We start from the raw sequence: 18,646 nt of genomic DNA, 5'->3' as shown, positions 1-18,646 counted from the left end.
GACCTGTTGCCTCCAGAACTCCACCTCCCATCATCCTTGACCATTGGCCATGGTGGCTGAAGGGCCACAGGTCCCCCATCTCTGATGTATGGCTGAACTATGCTTGCAAAGACATATGTGCTATCAAACCATTTCCGTTTGCTGCCTCATCCAACTAATATCTGGGGAACAAGAATGACTTGCCTGCTCCTGTAGCAGGACTGTGATCTGCAGGGTTTCAGTTATATATAGACAGGGAGAGGAAAATATGCATCATCTGGGCTCTTACCCACTTGGGCATTTTCCCCCCATCTGGATCATGGTGGTGATACTGCAAAACGATCACGGTAACCACAACTGAAAGTCCGACAATAATCATGGTGCTTGCAAAATACTGTGCTGCAAATGGAGAGGAGAAGAAGATGAAAAGGAGGAGGAGGAGGAAATAATGACCAGGTTATGGGGAGAATTTAGGCTGCAATGCCACTTCAAATAGCTGTCATTCACCTAATAGTCTAACATTGTAGTCCAAACGCTGTTGGACTACAACTCCCACCATTCCTGGCCATTGGCCATGCTGGCTGGGGACTGATGGAAGCTTGAGTCTAAGGACAGTCTGGAAAGCCACGGGAGAGAGGACAGTGCAGTTGGTAGAGCATGAGACTTAATCTCAGGATCATGGGTTTGAGCCCTACATTGGAGAGATTCCTGCATGGCAGGGAGTTGAACTAGATGACCCTTGTAGTCCCTTCCAACTCCACAATTATTGGATAGCCCTACATCCTGGATCCAAAGGATGGAGTGCACAGAGCCCCCTGTGGATATGGGCATTTTATTCTATCCTTCCAGAAAGTAAGCACAGGGTGAGTGCAAGACAGGAAATACTTCTGCACATGTGCAGTATTTAATTCCTTTTATTTATTCATTGCATTTATACCTCACCTCTCCTCCAAGGAGCCCAAGGTGGTGTCTCTAGTTCTCCCCTTCTCCATTTTATCCTCACAACAAATCTGTGAGTTGGGTTAGACTGAGAGGCAGTGACCCAAGGTCACCCAATGCGGATTTGAACCCTGGTGTAACCACACTGACTCTCTTATTATAGAATGAATGAAGAGATTAGAAGCCCCTACATGTTGGAGGCTCTGGGTCATGGCAGTAGAATTAACCACTTAATTGGCTACCAGCACCACAGCATAAACCTTTTACTTTTAAGCATTGTAATTTCTTTCCTCACCGAATATTTGCCAACTGTGCAATTTCCTACCCCCAAACCATAAGCCAAGACTTCTAAACCAGTAAATCTACTGAACACACACAATTCCTGATCTATATTATTGTGGCCTTGTTGCAAGTTTGAATATACAATTGCTCACTGAACATTAATACTGCTGTTACTCACCTATTAATGGCACTGAATCAGATGTCGCTGGCATAATTTCGGCCACCAGGAGCATAAACACTGTGAGGGAGAGTAAAACGGTGATTCCTGAAAGGCAAAGTATTGGTATGGAATCAGGACATAAAGGCACTCTCGGGGTTGAGGAAAAGAGGAATGAAATTATTAAGAGGCTCACATACTAATGAAAATATGTATTTCTTCCCCTACAAGGAAAGGTTGCAGAGCTTGGGGCTTTTTTATTTAGGAAAAAAAGGCAAGTAAGAGGTGACATGATAGAAGTTTATAAAATTATTCATGATATATAGAGAGAAGATAAAGAAAAGCCTCACCCTCTCATATAACACTAGGACACGTGGGTGAGATCCTGTGGTCAGAAATAGTCAAAGAGAAGGGAGTCCAAGAAGGATGGGAGATTCTATAAGGAGAAATATTGAAGGCAGACAATTCCAAAGGCAGACAATTCCAACAAGGATGTGTAAGAAATGGAAGAAAGGGGAAATCACAAAAGAGGAGTAGACACAACTAGCCAACAGTTGCAAGGTGAAGGTCAGGCTGGCTAAAGCTCAGAATGAGCTTGCAAGAGAGGTTTAAAATAATTTAAAAGGTTTCTGTGGCTATGTTTGAACCAAGAGGAAGAACAAGCAAGTTGTAGGTCCTCTGTATGGAGAAGATGGAGAAACGCTATTGGGTGACAGAGAGAAAGCAGAACTGCTCAGCACCTGCTTTGCCTCTGTCTTCACCCAAAAGGAAAGCGATGCCCAACCTGGTGATAACAGAATAATTGATGTAAGGAGGGAGCTGCAGCGCAATATAGGAAAAGAGGTGGTAAGAGAGCACTCAGCTACTTTAAATAAATTCAGATCTCCAGGACCTGATGAACTTGATCAACCTGATGAAGGAGCTTGCGGGTGTAATCTCAGACCCTTTGTCTATGACCTTTGAGAATTCTTAGAGAACAGGTGAGGTCCCTGCAGACTGGAGGCGGACAAATGTCCCCAACTTCAAAAGGCAGGAGGCAGAAAAACCAGGTAACTACTGACCGGTGAGCTTGACATCAATACCATAAAATGTCCTAGAACACATAATTCAACAGTCAATCTGTAAGCACTTAGAAAAGGATGCTGTGATGACTAAGACCCAGCATGGGTTTCCTTTTTTTTGATAGAGTTACAAATTGGGTGGATATGGGGAATGCTGTGGACATAGTGTATCTTAACTTCAGTAAGGCTTTTGACAAAGTCCCCCCTGAGGAAGCTAGTAAAATGTAGGTTGAACGAGGTAACTTTTAGGTGGATTTGTAGCTGGATGACTGACTGAACCCAAAGAGTACTCATTAATGGTTCCTCACCATCCTGGGGAAAAGTGACAAGTGGGGTGCTGCATGGTGGTGTCCTGGGCACGTTGTTGTTCAATGTGTTTATTAAAAAGACTTGGACAAAGGAATTAAGGGAATGCTCATGAAATTTGCATATGACACCAAACTGGGAGGGGTAGCTAATAATGCAGAAGACAGAATCGGGATTCAAAATGACCTTAACAGATTGGAGAACTGGGCACAAGTTAACAAAATGAATTTCAATAGGGACAAATGTACAGTTCTGCATTTAGGCAGGAAGAACCAGATGCATAAATATAAGATGGGGGACACCTGACTTGCCAGTGGTACATTTGAAAAGGATCTGGGGTCTTAGTGGACCACAAGCTGAACATGAGTCAATGTTGTGATGCAGCAGCAAAAAAATTCCAATGCTATTCTAGGCTGCATCAACAAAAGCCTAGTGTCCAGATCAAGGGAAGTAATAGTACCACTCTCTTCTAACTTGGTCAGACCACATCTGGAATACTGTGTCCAATTCTGGGCATGCACCACAATTTAAGAAGGATGTTGACAAGCTGAAATGTGTGCAGAGGAGGGCAACCAAAATGATCAAGGGTCTACAAACCAAGCCTTACGAGGAGTGCTTGAAGGAGCTGGGTATGTTTAGCCTGGAAAAGAGGAGAATAAGAGAGATATGACAGCCATCTTCCAATATCTCAAGGGCTGTCACATGGAAGAGGGAACAAGCTGTTTTCTCCTGCTCTGGAGGGCAGGACTTTCTGACAGTAAGAGTTGTTCAGCAGTGGAACTGTTCAGTTTCTGTTAATTGGTTCTCATGGGAAACTTACAGATTCTGGCTTCACACAATTAACTCAAGGCCGTGTCAATTTACTCTTGGCAGAAAGCCAAGGTCAGCTTGACCTAGAAACTACTTACTCTGATTGGTTAACGACCAGCACTCAACTCTGTTATCTAGGGATTGCTAGCACAGTTTGGTGTGTTAGGGGTGTGTTAGGAGTAGAAGTGCTGTGTATGGTTAAGAGAGAGAGAGAAAGAAAGGATTTATTTTGCTTTGTTTTGTATGCAGAAACTCTGCTGGTTTTATTTTTCCTTTTAATAAATCCTGTAAATAGTTATTCTGAGTCTAGCTGACTAGTCATTTCCACCTCAACTAGCTTCTTCGCTGTGCAGGAAAACTCTGCTACGTTTGGGCTAAAGCCATTAGAGCTATGCCTGACACTTCAAAGTTCCATGAGGTTATGGGCATTGTGCTGCCAGCCTGAGTTGTGGTGGTGTCAGCATCAACGGCGTTGGTTCCAGTAGTTCCAGAAGTTGTTGTTCCTGTTGGTGCAGCAGATGGACACTGGCTGGTTCCTGACTGTTGTGAGCTGGTGACGCAGTGGACACAAGGACAACAGCTGCAGCGTGTGAGTGCTGGGTGCTGTGGTTCCTGTTTTCTCTCTCGGTGGTCGTGAGTAGCTGGTTCCGGGTTCCAGGGACATCGCTCTCAAGATGGCCTCACAACCAGTTCAGATGGCTTTTGAGCGTCTGAATGACTCCAATTACTTGCTGTGGTCGGAACGCATGCAGGCAGTGCTGCAGAGGGATCGTCTCTGGCAAGTGGTGAGTAAGTTTCCTGCGAAGCCTGATGATGAAGACCTCGATAAAGACCAAAGAGCAAGGGCCACAATTGTCTTGGGGCTGGAAGATTCCCAGTTGCCGTATGTGAGGGGAATCAAGACAGCTAGAGGTGTGTGGCAAGCACTTAAAGAACTCCATGTGCGTGAGACAGCGGTTTCCAAGCTGTTCATTCGCAAGGCATTGTACAAGGCAATGTTACAGCCTGGGGTTACAATGCAGGAACACCTACACAGTTTACAGTTAAAGTTTGCTGCGCTACAGGAAAGAGACTGTGCATTAGACCAGCAGGAGAAGGTGGCTATTATTTTGAGTTCTCTCCCGGAAAGCTGGGATAATTTAGTTTTGTCTCTAGAAGGCATACAGGAGCGTGATTTATCAATCAGTTACGTTACTGGGCGTTTGATTGAAGAGTGGCAGAAGAGGCAAGAAAGGTCGTTTGCTGCAGAGGCTTCTACAGGCGGGCGGTTTGGAAGGAGTTCTCATGCCGTGCCAGAGGTGAAGCAAAAGCAGCATACCGATGAGGAGTCAGCGTTTGCTGTTAGGCATTGTTTCCGATGTGGGTCTTCAGCGCATCTAAAACGACAATGTCCGGAGTTGGTCAAGTCTCAGTTGCCGGTGCAGGAGCAGAGACGAGATCAGCAGCAGCAGCAGCAGCAGCAGCGGAAAAAGAAGTTCTTCAAACAAAAACAGTCGGCTCAGCTGGTGACCGCCGAGGTCAAGATTGCTGATGAGAAACAAGCTGTCTGGGTGGTCGATTCGGGAGCGTCTCGGCACATCGTAAATTCAGATGAATTGTTTGTTTCCAAGAACTCAGCACAGCGCAGCCAGGTGGCTCTAGCAGACGGAAGTACTTCCGAAGTGATTTCGGGGGGTGCAGTTTTTGTTCCTTGTCTTCATGAATGCCTGCAAAATGTACTTTATGTGCCTTCATTAAGGAGCAATCTGATGTCTGTAGATTGTTTGCTAAAAGCTGGGTTTAAAGTGTATTTTGAAGGAGACAGTTGCATTATTAAGAAGGCTGGTGAGATTTTAGGCACTGCTAAGTCAGAGGGAGGCTTGTTTTGGCTTAAAGCAGGATCTCAAGTTGCAGCAGTAGTCAGTAAATCTCAGCCTGCAGTGAATAACAAAGCTATACATGACAACTGTGTGCACTTATTGCATAGGAAAATGGGGCATGCTGGCTGGAAAAGTATACTAAAAATGTCTGAATTGGCTGATGGGGGTAATTTAAAGAGTTGTAACAAGTACCTTGATTGTAATGTTTGTAAAAAGGTTAAAACCCACAGAGTCTCTTACCCCAGAAGTGACAGAGTTAGTGAGTCACCGCTACAGCTGGTTCACATGGACGTAATTGGTCCGTTTGCTGTAAGCAGGGGTGGATCGCGTTTTTCATTAACAATTGTGGATGACGCCACGCGTTATTCTTGGGTTTTTCCCATGAAGAATAAGGGTGACGTGTTCACTAAGTTTAAAGGCTGGGTGGCATCTGTGGAAAGATTTCTGTCCATTAAACTCAAAAGGATTCAGACGGACAGAGGTGGCGAATTTATGTCAAATGCTTTTAGAGATTGGTTACAAAAGCGTGGCATTGGGCATAGAAAAACGAACGCTTTTTCCCCAGAGGAAAATGGCGTTGCAGAGCGAAAAAACAGATCTTTACAAGACATGATGTTTGCCATGCTTGATGATGCTGATTTGCCCATGTCTTACTGGGGGGAGAGCATGCTCACCGCGTGTTATCTCCAAAATAGGCTCTTTCATCAAACAATAGGTACAACTCCATACTTTAAATTGTTTCAGAAAAAACCCAAAATTGACCATTTGCATGTGTTTGGATCAAAAGCCTGGGTATTAATTCCAAAACAAATGAGAAAGAAGGGAGATCCTAAGACCAAACAGTTAGTGTTTGTGGGTTACCAGGAGCTGGGAAAAGGTTTCCGCTTTGCTGAAGGGACAAATGGCATTGTGATCTCCAGGAATGCCAGTTTTTGTGAACATAGTGGCTGGGAGAGACTACATGCCAATACTGAGGTTTGGTTTGAACCTTCCCAGGAGCTTCATGACTCTGAAGGTAAACATAGAGAATCAGAGTCTGAGGGGGAGGAAAGTTCAGATAAGAGCTCTCAAGAAAGTGGAATTAGCCAGAGACCAGTTGCTAAGCAACAAAAGAGAGGTCGTAGTTCTGAGGAGGAAAGTGGGTCAGAAGAAAAATTTTCTCCCAGAAGATCTAAAAGACAAAACAAAGGAGTGCCTCCGGTGCGTTTTTCTCCAGATACTGCAAATGTGTTTAGTGTAATTGCAGAGCCCAAGAGTTTTCAGGAGGTGTTAAAGTTACCAAAAGAGGAGGCAGAGCTCTGGAAGCAGGCAATGGAGGAAGAGATGTCCTCTCTGAATGAGCACAAGGTTTTTACACCAGTAGCAGCGCCTGAGGGGGCAAAGATTGTAGGCTGCAGGTGGGTGTACAAACTTAAACCTCTGGTGACAGGAAAGTACAAATTAAATAAAGCTCTATATGGTCTCAAACAGGCTGCAAGATCTTGGAACAAATGTTTCCATGAGGCCTTAGTGTCATTTGGTTTCAAGCAGAGTACAGCTGACAATTGTGTTTATGTACGTGGTACAGGCAGTGATCAAGAGTTTTGTCTGATTTATGTAGATGATGTATTGTATGCTTGCAAAACAGATAAACAAACTAAAAGGTTTGCCAAGCAATTGTCCAGTAAGTTCAAAGTGAAAGACTTAGGCCCGGTTAGGACATATCTAGGGTTGGAAGTGTGCTGGGCCCAAGATGGCAGCTGCCTAATTAGTCAGCAGAACAAAGTTAAACAACTACTGACTACATACAGGATGCAGGATTGCAAAGGGGCAGTGGTGCCTATGGATCCAGGTTTCATAAAAACACTTCATACAGATGAGAGTCCTGAATTTGAACATCCTGATGTATATCATTCTGTAATTGGAAGTTTATTGTATCTAGCACAGTGGTCCAGACCTGATATTAGCTATGCAGTAGGCATATTAAGTAGATTGGTCTCAAAACCCACACTAAATGCCTGGAAAGGGGTAAAACAAGTTCTGAGATACCTCAAACAGACAATTGGCTATATGTTACAATTAAATTCTTCAGAGGATGAAATGTTGAGTTGCTACTGTGATAGTGACTGGGGAAATTTGCCGGATAGAAAATCTGTCACAGGACTAGTCATAATGGTCGGTGGAGCTTTAATCAGCTGGCGGTCACGCAAGCAAGACGTTGTAAGTGTGTCATCAACAGAATCAGAGTACGCCGCGTTGAGTGAATTGTGCAACGAGGTGATTTATTTCAAGCATTTGTTAACAGATTTAAATGTAAATTGTGGAGAACCAGTACAAGTTTACATTGATAATCAAGCTTGTATAACCTTAAGTAAAACAGAGGGTTTCAAATCGCGTTCCAAACATATCTCTGTAAAATACCAAAATGTGCGTTGCTGTGTACAAGACAATGTAATCACCTGTACTTATGTATCAAGTGAAGAAAATGTAGCAGATGTGTTAACTAAACCATTGGCAAAGGTAAAGAACAAGCGAATGTGCAAGGGTTTAGGTTTGCTGGAAAAATAATCTCCTACATAGGTGTATTTGATGTTAATTGTCCAGCAGAATCTGTGAGGGGGTGTTCAGTTTCTGTTAATTGGTTCTCATGGGAAACTTACAGATTCTGGCTTCACACAATTAACTCAAGGCCGTGTCAATTTACTCTTGGCAGAAAGCCAAGGTCAGCTTGACCTAGAAACTACTTACTCTGATTGGTTAACGACCAGCACTCAACTCTGTTATCTAGGGATTGCTAGCACAGTTTGGTGTGTTAGGGGTGTGTTAGGAGTAGAAGTGCTGTGTATGGTTAAGAGAGAGAGAGAAAGAAAGGATTTATTTTGCTTTGTTTTGTATGCAGAAACTCTGCTGGTTTTATTTTTCCTTTTAATAAATCCTGTAAATAGTTATTCTGAGTCTAGCTGACTAGTCATTTCCACCTCAACTAGCTTCTTCGCTGTGCAGGAAAACTCTGCTACGTTTGGGCTAAAGCCATTAGAGCTATGCCTGACACTTCAAAGTTCCATGAGGAACAGACTCCCACAAGTGGTGGTGGACTCTCCTTTCTTGGAGGTTTTTAAGCAGAGGTTGGATGATCATCTGTCATGGATGCTTTAGCTGAGATTCCTGCATTGCAGGGGTTGGATTGGATGACCCTTGAGGTTCCTTCCAACTCTATGATTTTATGATTCTATGAGTTGTTGGAGGCTGAAGGGGCAACAGGATTTGGTGAGCAAGGAGAGCCTGTGACAGAGAGCAGTTCTGACTCAGAGGCTGAAGCAGAGGTGGGGGTGGGGCAAAGGCTGCAGAAGAATACAGATTGTCCTACTGTGACAAGCTCTCCTCCCCACTTGTCTCCAAGGACACACAGAGAGTGATGCACAGAGTGGAACAGAGATTGGAGATGCCCCATTGCAGTTTGAGACTGCTTGGGAAACTTCTGGCAAAGTAGGAGGCTTGGAGGTGGGTGAAGGTGGGGAACCTCAGTCCTGGCAACTGTTCTACTGGGGCAATACTTGCTGGGATGTATTGCTGAATTGTATGCCGTTTCTTTGAATAAAGAGTTAGCTTCTCGGATAAACTCTTGTTTCTTGCTTGCTGACCTGCATCTGACTCCAGTCCTGACAGCAGGCTTCCTTTGTTTCCTATATGTGCAGCCTTAACTGCATTACTACTACTACTATTACTATTATCATATTCATTATTGACTTGGAAAGAGCCCAGAATGTTTCTCCTCCCTTCTGTGTATTTTTGTAGGGTTGTGAATTGTGACCTTTGGCACTTTTTTTTCATTGCTCATCACTTGCACAGGGAAAGATGCCAATGTGAGCCATCTTTTGCAGATGCATCCTTTCCCAATAATAGCAAACAAAGCAAGAACAAAAGTTTAACCCTGAACAAATGCCCATTGTTGTGGTTGTTTAGTTGTTTAGTCATGTCCGACTCTTTGTGACCCCATGGACCAGAGCACACCAGGCACTCCTGTCTTCCACCGCCTCCCGCAGTCTGGTCAGACTCATGTTTGTAGCTTCGAGAACACTGTCCAACCATCTTGTCCTCTGTCGCCCCCTTCTCCTTGTGCCCTCCATCTTTCCCAACATCAGGGTCTTTTCCAGGGAGTCTTCTCTTCTCATGAGGTGGCCAAAGTATTGGAGCCTCAGCTTCAGGATCTTTCCTTCCAGTGAGCACTCAGGGCTGATTTCCTTCAGAATGGAGAGATTTGATCTTCTTGCAGTCCATGGGACTCTCAAGAGTCTCCTCCAGCACCATAACTCAAAAGCATCAATTCTTCAGCGACCAGCCTTCTTTATGGTCCAGCTCTCACTTCCATACATCACTACTGGGAAAACCATAGCTTTTACTATACAGACCTTTGTTGGCAAGGTGATGTCTCTGCTTTTTAAGATGCTGTCTAGGTTTGTCATTGCTTTTCTCCCAAGAAGCAGGCGTCTTTTAATTTTGTGGCTGCTGTCACCATCTGCAGTGATCATGGAGCCCAAGAAAGTAAAATCTCTCACTGCCTCAATTTCTTCCTCTTCTATTTGCCAGGAGGTGATGGGACCAGTGGCCATGATCTTCGTTTTTTGGATGTTGAGCTTCAGACCATATTTTGCATTCTCCTCTTTCACCCTCAATAAAAGGTTCTTTAATTCCTCCTCACTTTCTGCCATCAAGGTTGTGTCATCTGCATATCTGAGGTTGTTAATATTTCTTTCAGCAATCTTAATTCCGGCTTGGGATTCAGTACTTTTATTTTTTTACAGAATAACTGTTTCTCTACAATATATTTTTGAAAGTTATTTGTTCACTATGGATTTGGACACTTCTTAAAAAACCAGAAGCAAATTTTACATGATTGTTTTTGAGATCAAGAAGCAGGCTTTCTTCTATGTTGGGATACGGTTGGATGCCATTTTGAACCAAGATGATGGACTGGGGCTGTGTATACACCATACATTTTAAGCACAACTCCTCCCCCCCCCAAAAAAAAATCCCTGGAAACTATAGTTTACCCCTCACAGAGCTTGAAATCCCAGACTACAGCTCCCAGGATTCTTTTGGGGATGTCATGTGCTTTCATGGTATGTACACAGTTTGATCCTTTCAAAACCTGCAATTTTTGAGGGGGTGGGGAGGCTGCTGTTCTTTTCCTACATCTATATTTCCCTGGGTTCATGGCTGTTGCAAGAAGTGCCTGTGGGGCACTGAGAGCCTGGGATTGTTTATTTGTTTGCTTTTTTCTTAAATTCAGCCACAGTAGACTTTTAAAAAAAGAATTAAAGCTTCATTTAAGTTATATAGAGAGAGATTATATAGATATAGATTATATAGATTATATAGATTATATAGATATAGATATAGATATAGATATAGATATAGATATAGATATAGATATAGATAGATATAGATATAGATATAGATATAGATATAGATATAGATATCTTCCATTGCTCTGCTATAATGATGGTGGTGATGATGATGATCGTGATAAAAAATCCACACGAAGAGCTCTTGTGAACTCCACAAGGAGAATTCTAGACAATTGAAAGGCCTATATCAGAGGCCTGTGGTCTTTGGAGGACAAATTACAAGGCTTCTACAATCCATCATAGAGATGTAGAGTGGGAAGGTATCCCAAGGGTAATGCACTTCAACCCCCTGCAATGCAGAAATAATTATAACCAAAGAACCAAATCTCTTCCCATCTGAAAGTTATTCCTATTGTTGAGCCCAAACCTCCTTTCTTGTAATCCATTGGTTCAGGTTTTGCCCTTTGAAGCAGCAAAAAAGAAGCTTGCTACATCTTCCATATGGCAGCCCTTCAGATATTTCAAGATAGTTCACCTCTCAGTCTTCTCTTCTTCATGCTAAACATACCCCGCTCCCTTAATCATTTCTCATAAGGTTTGGTTTCCAGACCCTTGATCATCTTGGTCATCGTGCTCTGCACACCTTCCAGCTTGTCAATACCTTTCTTAAACTGTGCACGCACAGCCACCAGGGAATTTTGAGGAGGTCCCTTCCTTGAAAAAAATTGGGGGGCCCAATGGCACACCTGCCCACACCCACACAGCCCTCTCACACCTTCCCCTAATTGAAGGCAGTTGGAGTATCTTGACTTCTCCTGTGGTGGGACTGAGTGGCTGTGCAAAGAACAAACAGCAGCACCATGTTTCTGGGTCAGAGGGGGCAGGTGGTGGAGGTACGGGGTGCTGCTATTGCCTGGGTTTAGGGTTAACAAGGCATGGAATGGGGTGCAGCCAACATCATCCTAGGAGAGGGAGGGGAGACACTTTATGTCTGTTGTCCCTACTCAGCCACACATCCCACACATACATTAGCAGAAAAATAGTACAATATCCCTCATGAGGGTGGGGATACTTGAAAAATGTCTAGCCAAAATTCATGCAACAAATGGATGAATTTAAAATCTGCATTAGAACTACAGACACATTTCCTTCTTTTTAAAAAATGTAAACTGGTGCAGAAATGTAGTGAACTGAACTTCAGAATGGGGGGGGGGTGAAAGTGAAAGAAATTGCATTTGACAGATTCATCCATCCCATTTCCAGGGTACATATACAGTCTGCACTGCAGTATCCCTCCTTCTGTGATTGTGCCATGAATAGGTTCTGTCCCCTTTTCATTCATCTTCCTTCTCTCTCTATCCCTGGACCATGCATTCTGTGACTTCTTGAGAGTTTCCACTTGTAACTACTTTCTCCTTGCCAGAAACTGACTGTGACATTTAAGCTGAAAATGCATGCAAAATAGCTTTGCTTATAAACAAATAGAACAATATGTTTACCGAGTGAAATCTTCTCCCCAGAGTCGGCTGGAAGCAGGAAAACGAGAAGGGCAAGAGCTGAGATCAGCACACAGGGGATGAGAAGATTGAGCCCATAATACAGAGTCCTCCGTCGCATCGTCACCGTAAAGGTCACATCTGGATAAGGCTCTTTGCAACAGTCATAGAAAGATTCGGTTCTTTTCCCAGGAACACCTGTGGGGGTGGGACAAAAGGTCTCCTGTGAATTTCACCAAAGCAATTACTAAGAAAAGTCTCCCAGGGTTATTGCTGAGAGCAGATGTGGGCACCTCATGGCTCCCAGGCCATCTGTGGCCCTGGCAGAACTTCACTGAAGCCCACATGGATCCTCCAGCCGCCCCTCTGTTACCACCAACATCACTACCTGCTTCCAAAGGTTGCTGCCTCCCCATTCAGGGAGCTTAGCTAAGGACAGCAACTGATACAAATAAATGATTATCTGTCATCAGAAATTATTGTTCTCCAGCCTACCAAAGACTGCTTTGGTTGTGTGATACTGGCACCCTGTCTGGTAAGCCGTTGAGGCTACAAGTCAGAGTAGCAGTATGATTGTGATGGGGATGACAGTGTGTGTCAGGAGAGTCATCCCATGTGCTTCCCCCCACATGTAAAACTGCTCTGCCTCCCATCACCCCACCAAGCAGAGGTTTAGCAGCTGAGAGAGCACATCTGTAAGGGCTAGCAGTGACTACTAGCCATGATGACTATGTTCTGCTTCCACTATTGTCAGTGGCAGGCCTCTGAACACTAGTAACTGTAAATCACAAGTAGGAAGAATGCTGTTGCCTTCATGCCCTGCTTGTCTCGCATCTAGTTGGCCACTGTGAGAACAGGATGCTGGACTAGATGGGCCATTCAGCAGGGTTCTTCATATGTTCTTAGGATGATGCAGAGCTAGCAGGGCTTAACCAACAGGTGAACCCAGGTCCCACTCACTGCTGACTCCAATCATAGCACCCCTGATCACTCAGCCACTACGTAGTAGCAAAAAAATGTTACTCCTTCCTGGTCAAAATACTCTTGAGGTCTCCACCTTGCTGAAGCTAAGCAAATCTAGCTCTGGTCAGTGGTCGGTGGAGGAAACTGCCTGGATTTTGTCAAGCTTTGCTGTTGCTATGTGTAGGCCATCCCTTGGTAGAAGAGGCTTCTTTGTTCTGTTTTAATTTGGTTTGCTAATACTACAGGCAGTGCTGCTTGTAATGGAACAATTCCACTTTCGCTGTCCTAACCACCATATTGTTAACCCCCAAATGACCAAGATTTGTACTGAGACGTATTGGGGAAGGCAAACTTTTGTGGCCATCAGTGGAGGGTGATCACCCAGATGTTACTCCGACTTATAGCCTCAATGGCTCACGAGACAGGGCATCAGTATGAACAGTGGGCTCCTCTTCCTCACCCTGGTAACTCACTCTCTTTCCTCAGAAACACCTGGGAAATGTACTTCTACAAGAGACTTCTCAGCACCCGCACCAGTCTACAGTTCCCAGGTTTCCTTGGGGGAAGGCCATGGTCTGTTAGCCTCATTCTGGGTGTGACCTGCACACAAAGTGACCAGAAGCCAAGAAAACAAGAGGGAGGTAGAATTACATCTCCTTGGCAGTACACTTCTAAGGTCTTGCAGAATAGGGATCCCCCTGTGAGATCTCATGAGGAAAGGGAAGGCCGTTTTGCCATGAGAATTACAATTTCAATGGGTCTTCTAGGCCACTGGTTGACAGGGCTGGAAAGGATTTCCCCCTCCCAATCTCAATTGCTCCACTGGTTGGGATGGGGGTCACCTTTCCCCAAGTGGACTTATGTTTAGCATTGAATGAATTCTGTATAATTTGGCAGAAATGACATTGGGCAAGAATAGCATTGGAAAGGTGGGCCCCCATAAGGGGCCTGAGGGGAGTGCTGGCTGAGGGATGCCCTAAGCTCATGCTGGGGCCTCTGCCTGACTGGAATCTCTGTCTCTGGATGCCCAGTGAGAACCTGGATGCTTGGCTTACACCTCAACAGGGTTCAATGCTGTGTGATTCCCATGGAGCGAGGCTGGCACTTCCCCAACCCAGTAAGGTGCCTTTGCAATGGCAGGGGCTGAGGGGAAGGAGGAAGTGATCCTTACCCTACTGCCATGCCAACTCTGCTTACTTTCTGTATTCAAAAAAGATCGGGCCTGATTTCACCCAACACCTGTGCCCTTTCTCAGTTATTACATCACTCTCACTGGGCTGCAGTTTGCATCTACCTGGGCAATGCAAACTCCAGATAAGTGTGTGGTGCAGAGCAGCATGTTCAAACTGTTTAGCCTGTTTTGAAGACTTCTATGATGCAAGGGGCTAAATTCATCTTCAGGCTTATGAGAATTAAACACTGATAATGCAGGCAATGTATAAGAGCATTAACTGAGATTCTGCTTATCCTTTAGGTGCTTTAGAGAAGAAAGGCCCAAATCCCTTAGCCAATTTTTGCAAGTCTTACCCCCAAGCCCTTTCATTCAAACAGAGCTGTAGCTCTGCAGTAGAGCATCTGCTTTGCACGAAGAAGGTCACAGGTTCAATTCCCAGTGGCATCTCCAGGTAGGACTGGGAAATCCCCTCACCTGAAACCCTGGAGAGCAGCTGCCAGTCAGTTTGGGAAACACTGAGATAGATGAACTAAAGGACCAACTCAGTATAAAAAGCTTACTGTGTTTTATTTTACTTTCCTTTAAACTGTTCTGAATATTTCATTATAAATTGCTACGATACATTCTGGGAACTTATGGTGAAGGGAGAGTAATAAAACAATTAATAAAGTTTCTACTCTGCCAGACTCATGGACATGCCATGAAGCTGAATGTTGGAAGAAAAAGTACTTCTTCATCATGCAGCACTCTGGACCTTCTTCCCCCAGGAGGCAGTGATGGCCACCAACTTGGATGACTTTAAAAGAGGATTAGATCAATACACAGAAGAGGGCTATCAGCAGCTACTAGCAGGGATGCTCTGCCTCCTGTCAAGGGCAGCAATGCTTCTCCATATCAGTTGCTGGAAATCACAGGAGGAGAGAGGGCTCTTGTGGTCAAGTGCTGCTTGAGGGTTTCCGACAGACATCTAAGTAAAGAAGAGCCTGGGCAAAGAAAAACATGTTGACATGATACTGGGTGAGATGGGCCATTGACTTGATCCAGCAGGCTCTTCTAAGGTTCTTCCAGCAAAGCACTGGACCACTGAGGGCTAGCATCCTATTTTATTTTTAAATTAAACATGTAGGAGAGCGGACCGGCCCACCCTCGTATTGTTCAAGGAATATTATGATCCTTCCCTAATCCTTGGAGCACTTTCCCACAATCTGAAAATCCAAGAAACAGAAATGTGTGTGAACATGATGACAATGATCTAACACTACTTGTGTTTCAGATGGAATTGAAGATTGACATAAAAAGGCTCAGCTAAACATTTAAACAGGACCCAAGAGAGTATCCCGATGCCACTGACAAGGTTCATTCTAAGGCACATCAGTTCCATCTCTGGAAGCAAATCTCCCTGACTGAACTGAAGGCAACTGCATTTAGGAATATCCATACAGCTTACCGACTAAATCCCACTCGCCATTTGAAATGTATCCAGATATTTCTGCTTCTTGCATTTGCAAATCCAAAGACCATCCACCGTAAGTCCAGGATCCAAACTTCAATTTACATTTCTGGACATCAAAAGGAAACCAACGCACATCTATGGAGCAAGAACTCTTGAATATTCCTAGATGGATGTTTCGGATGAAGGGAATATATGTATATATATGAGCAGACATTTCTCAGCAATTCTCTCTCTCCCTTTTGTATAGCTGCTCGCAGGAAAATGCCCCCACCCTCTGACATTTAAAACAACTGATCTGCTTGAAAGTGTTTTCCCCAAAAGCTGAATGAAAATAAGGGTATCAAGGTCAGCACCGTTGTTATCAAAACAGTGACATTCTGTACTCTCTCATTTGAGGATTGTTGTTCATTTCGCTTTTATTTCACAAAACAACATTTCCACTTACACCCAGCCACCCACCCACCACTGAATTATTTCATACGCACATAAATGCTCAACCTCAGGTATTTCCAAATGTGAACCTCACAGATCCATTGCAGCTGCAGGAACAAAGGCATCACTTCACATGATTATTTGCAGTTGTGACTGATTCACACCTTCAGTGAATTCAACACACTGAAATGATCTTGTGTGAATTGAGACGCCAGAAAAATTCATATGGTTAGAAAATGAACTCTCATAAGATTTATTTATGTATGTTTATTGCCTGTCCATCACTGAATGGCTCATGGAATATCACAATTTAAAACAACATACAAACTGTTCAAACTATTTCATTGAAACTACAAAGCTTGATACCATTGCAAGGGCAGCAAAACTGGAGGGCAACCCAAGCACACCAACAGGGTAAACATCCACTCACCCAAAGCCCTGGGTAAAGAAAAACACTTTGACATGATGCCAAAAACAGTTCCATGATGGCGCACCTCAGAAGGGAGGGCGTTCCACAATCTGGGGGCCACCACCACCAAGAAAGCATTCTCACTTGTGCTGAAATCTGTCCTCCAATTTCTCAAAAATGTATTCCCCTGAGAAAGAGGCTTCCATTTTCATTATTAAAGAACAGAATATTCTTTCTAGCTTCTTTTGAATACAGTATTGGGGATAATGTTGAATTCATCTGCTCATTGCAGATGAATTCTGTGACCAAGGTATTTGCATGTGTGTCTATTTCCAGGAAGCATTTCTATCACACCCATAAAGGGGACCCAAGGCACAATGACTAAAGTGGGGAAAGGTTATATCCATTTAAAACATAGCAATATAGAGGATCTGCAGAAAAAACCCATTCACCAAAATTGAACATAGTCCAAGCAGAAAAGTTCCCTAAGAAGGAAGGAATCATCTCCCTCCCAACTCCTGGGCATGTTTCCTCCCTGCTGCCAAGACCTTGGGTCTGTTAACCTGACAAGCGCATCATGGCTCTGCTGGCTTATCATTTATCCTGGTGCACATGCAAAGCCCACAGGGCATCCCCGATAACCCGCCAAGCAAATGCTGTGCAGGGTGGCCAAATAGTGCCCTCACTGCATAAATGCTTCAGGATTTTAGCCCACTAGATCTTTAATTTCTCTTTCCTACCCAAACCAGACACCAGATGGAAAGAAATTAGATGCCATTCTGAATACATTACTCCCAACTGTATGAAGCAGGCAAAAAGAGGAATTCCAAGGCCAATGAGGAGCTATAAAAAAGAAAATCCTACTCAGTCCCTTTTACGGGTGACTAGCAAAACCCACACTGCATAGGGAGGGAGGGTGCCACAGTGAAGAAGAAAGGGAAGTTTGGGGAAGAACTGGCTTATAAATTCACCCCAGGAGTGGGAGTGGTCTTTCCCCAGCACTTTGCAGCCTCCCTGGCTGTCTAGACTTCCTGATCTGAAAAAGGAGGCACTTCATGATTTGACTGACACATGGGCACCAGGAAGGCTGCATAGAGCTGGCGAAATGATTTGAAGAATGAAAGGAAGGACAGTCACAAACACCCCTTGGCCACTTCAAAAGAAAAAGAAAAACATGACACACACAAACAAAATATTCCACCCAACCCAATCAACTAAATTTTCTCTCTCCTTGCATAATTTTTGAATGCAATTTCATTTTTGATTAAATGATGGGGAATGGTTGGGTAGGAAAGGGTTCAGCACAGCACTACCTTCAATAAAAAGGCAACCACTGATGCTTTGAGTTTTCTCTATCTTGGGTTGCATTTAATCTGAGCCAAAGAAGAATGTCTTTCTTCTTCCATCCTGACATTACTGAGGTGGTGGCAAAAGCTGTTATGGCTGTATAAGGGACTTCTGTCTGCCTATTGTCTGACTGATTCCTGATCTCCTCTCCTCATCTATGAAAACACACCAGGTTCCCTGCAAAGCAGAATTTTCACACGGCAAAATACCATTCTTACCTGGGGGGAGATACTGGCAGTATCCTGACGAGTTCACCAAAACATTGGTATGAAATGTAGCATCAAAGCGCTCATCAGCACTAAAATGAATAATGAAGAAAAGCAAATTTAGTCCAGTTTAAAAATAAAACATGGTTTACTGCAAGGTGTGAAGCCTGGGTGGTATAGCAGTTTGAGTCTCAGACTAGGAACTTGGAAACCAGGGATCAAATCCTCCCACTTGGCCAGGAAGCTCAATGCCTCTCACCTTTGGGCAGTCATAGAATCATAGGATTGTAGAGTTGGAAGGGATCTCAGGAGTCATCTAGTCCAATGCAGGCAAACGGAGGAATTTCAATTAAACCATCCCTGACTTGTGGCCATCCAACCTCTGCTTAAAAACCTCTAAGGAAGGAGAGTCCATCACATTCCAAGGGAGTCCGTTCCACTGTCAA

At 44.0% G+C, this 18,646-nt stretch overlaps 1 protein-coding gene across 4 annotated transcripts in view; it reads right to left on the bottom strand.

The window, feature by feature from the left end:
- The window catches only part of CHRFAM7A (CHRNA7 (exons 5-10) and FAM7A (exons A-E) fusion), a gene marked incomplete at its 5' end in the record, with an annotated part of 92,848 nt that overhangs the window by 2,915 nt on the left and 71,287 nt on the right, over positions 1–18,646 (bottom strand). For all 4 annotated transcript variants that reach the window (XM_083586731.1, XM_083586730.1, XM_083586732.1 and 1 more), the window contains 5 exons: positions 269–378; positions 1,379–1,465; positions 12,220–12,414; positions 15,801–15,968; positions 18,213–18,292. In XM_083586731.1, the coding sequence (XP_083442857.1) occupies positions 269–378; positions 1,379–1,465; positions 12,220–12,414; positions 15,801–15,968; positions 18,213–18,292 (640 nt within the window). The remainder of the gene's footprint in view (positions 1–268; positions 379–1,378; positions 1,466–12,219; positions 12,415–15,800; positions 15,969–18,212; positions 18,293–18,646) is intronic.

This window comes from Podarcis filfolensis (assembly GCF_964270895.1).
Source record: "Podarcis filfolensis genome assembly, chromosome: 14".
NCBI lineage: Eukaryota > Metazoa > Chordata > Lepidosauria > Squamata > Lacertidae > Podarcis > Podarcis filfolensis.
This window is presented reverse-complemented; position numbering and strand designations above follow the sequence as displayed.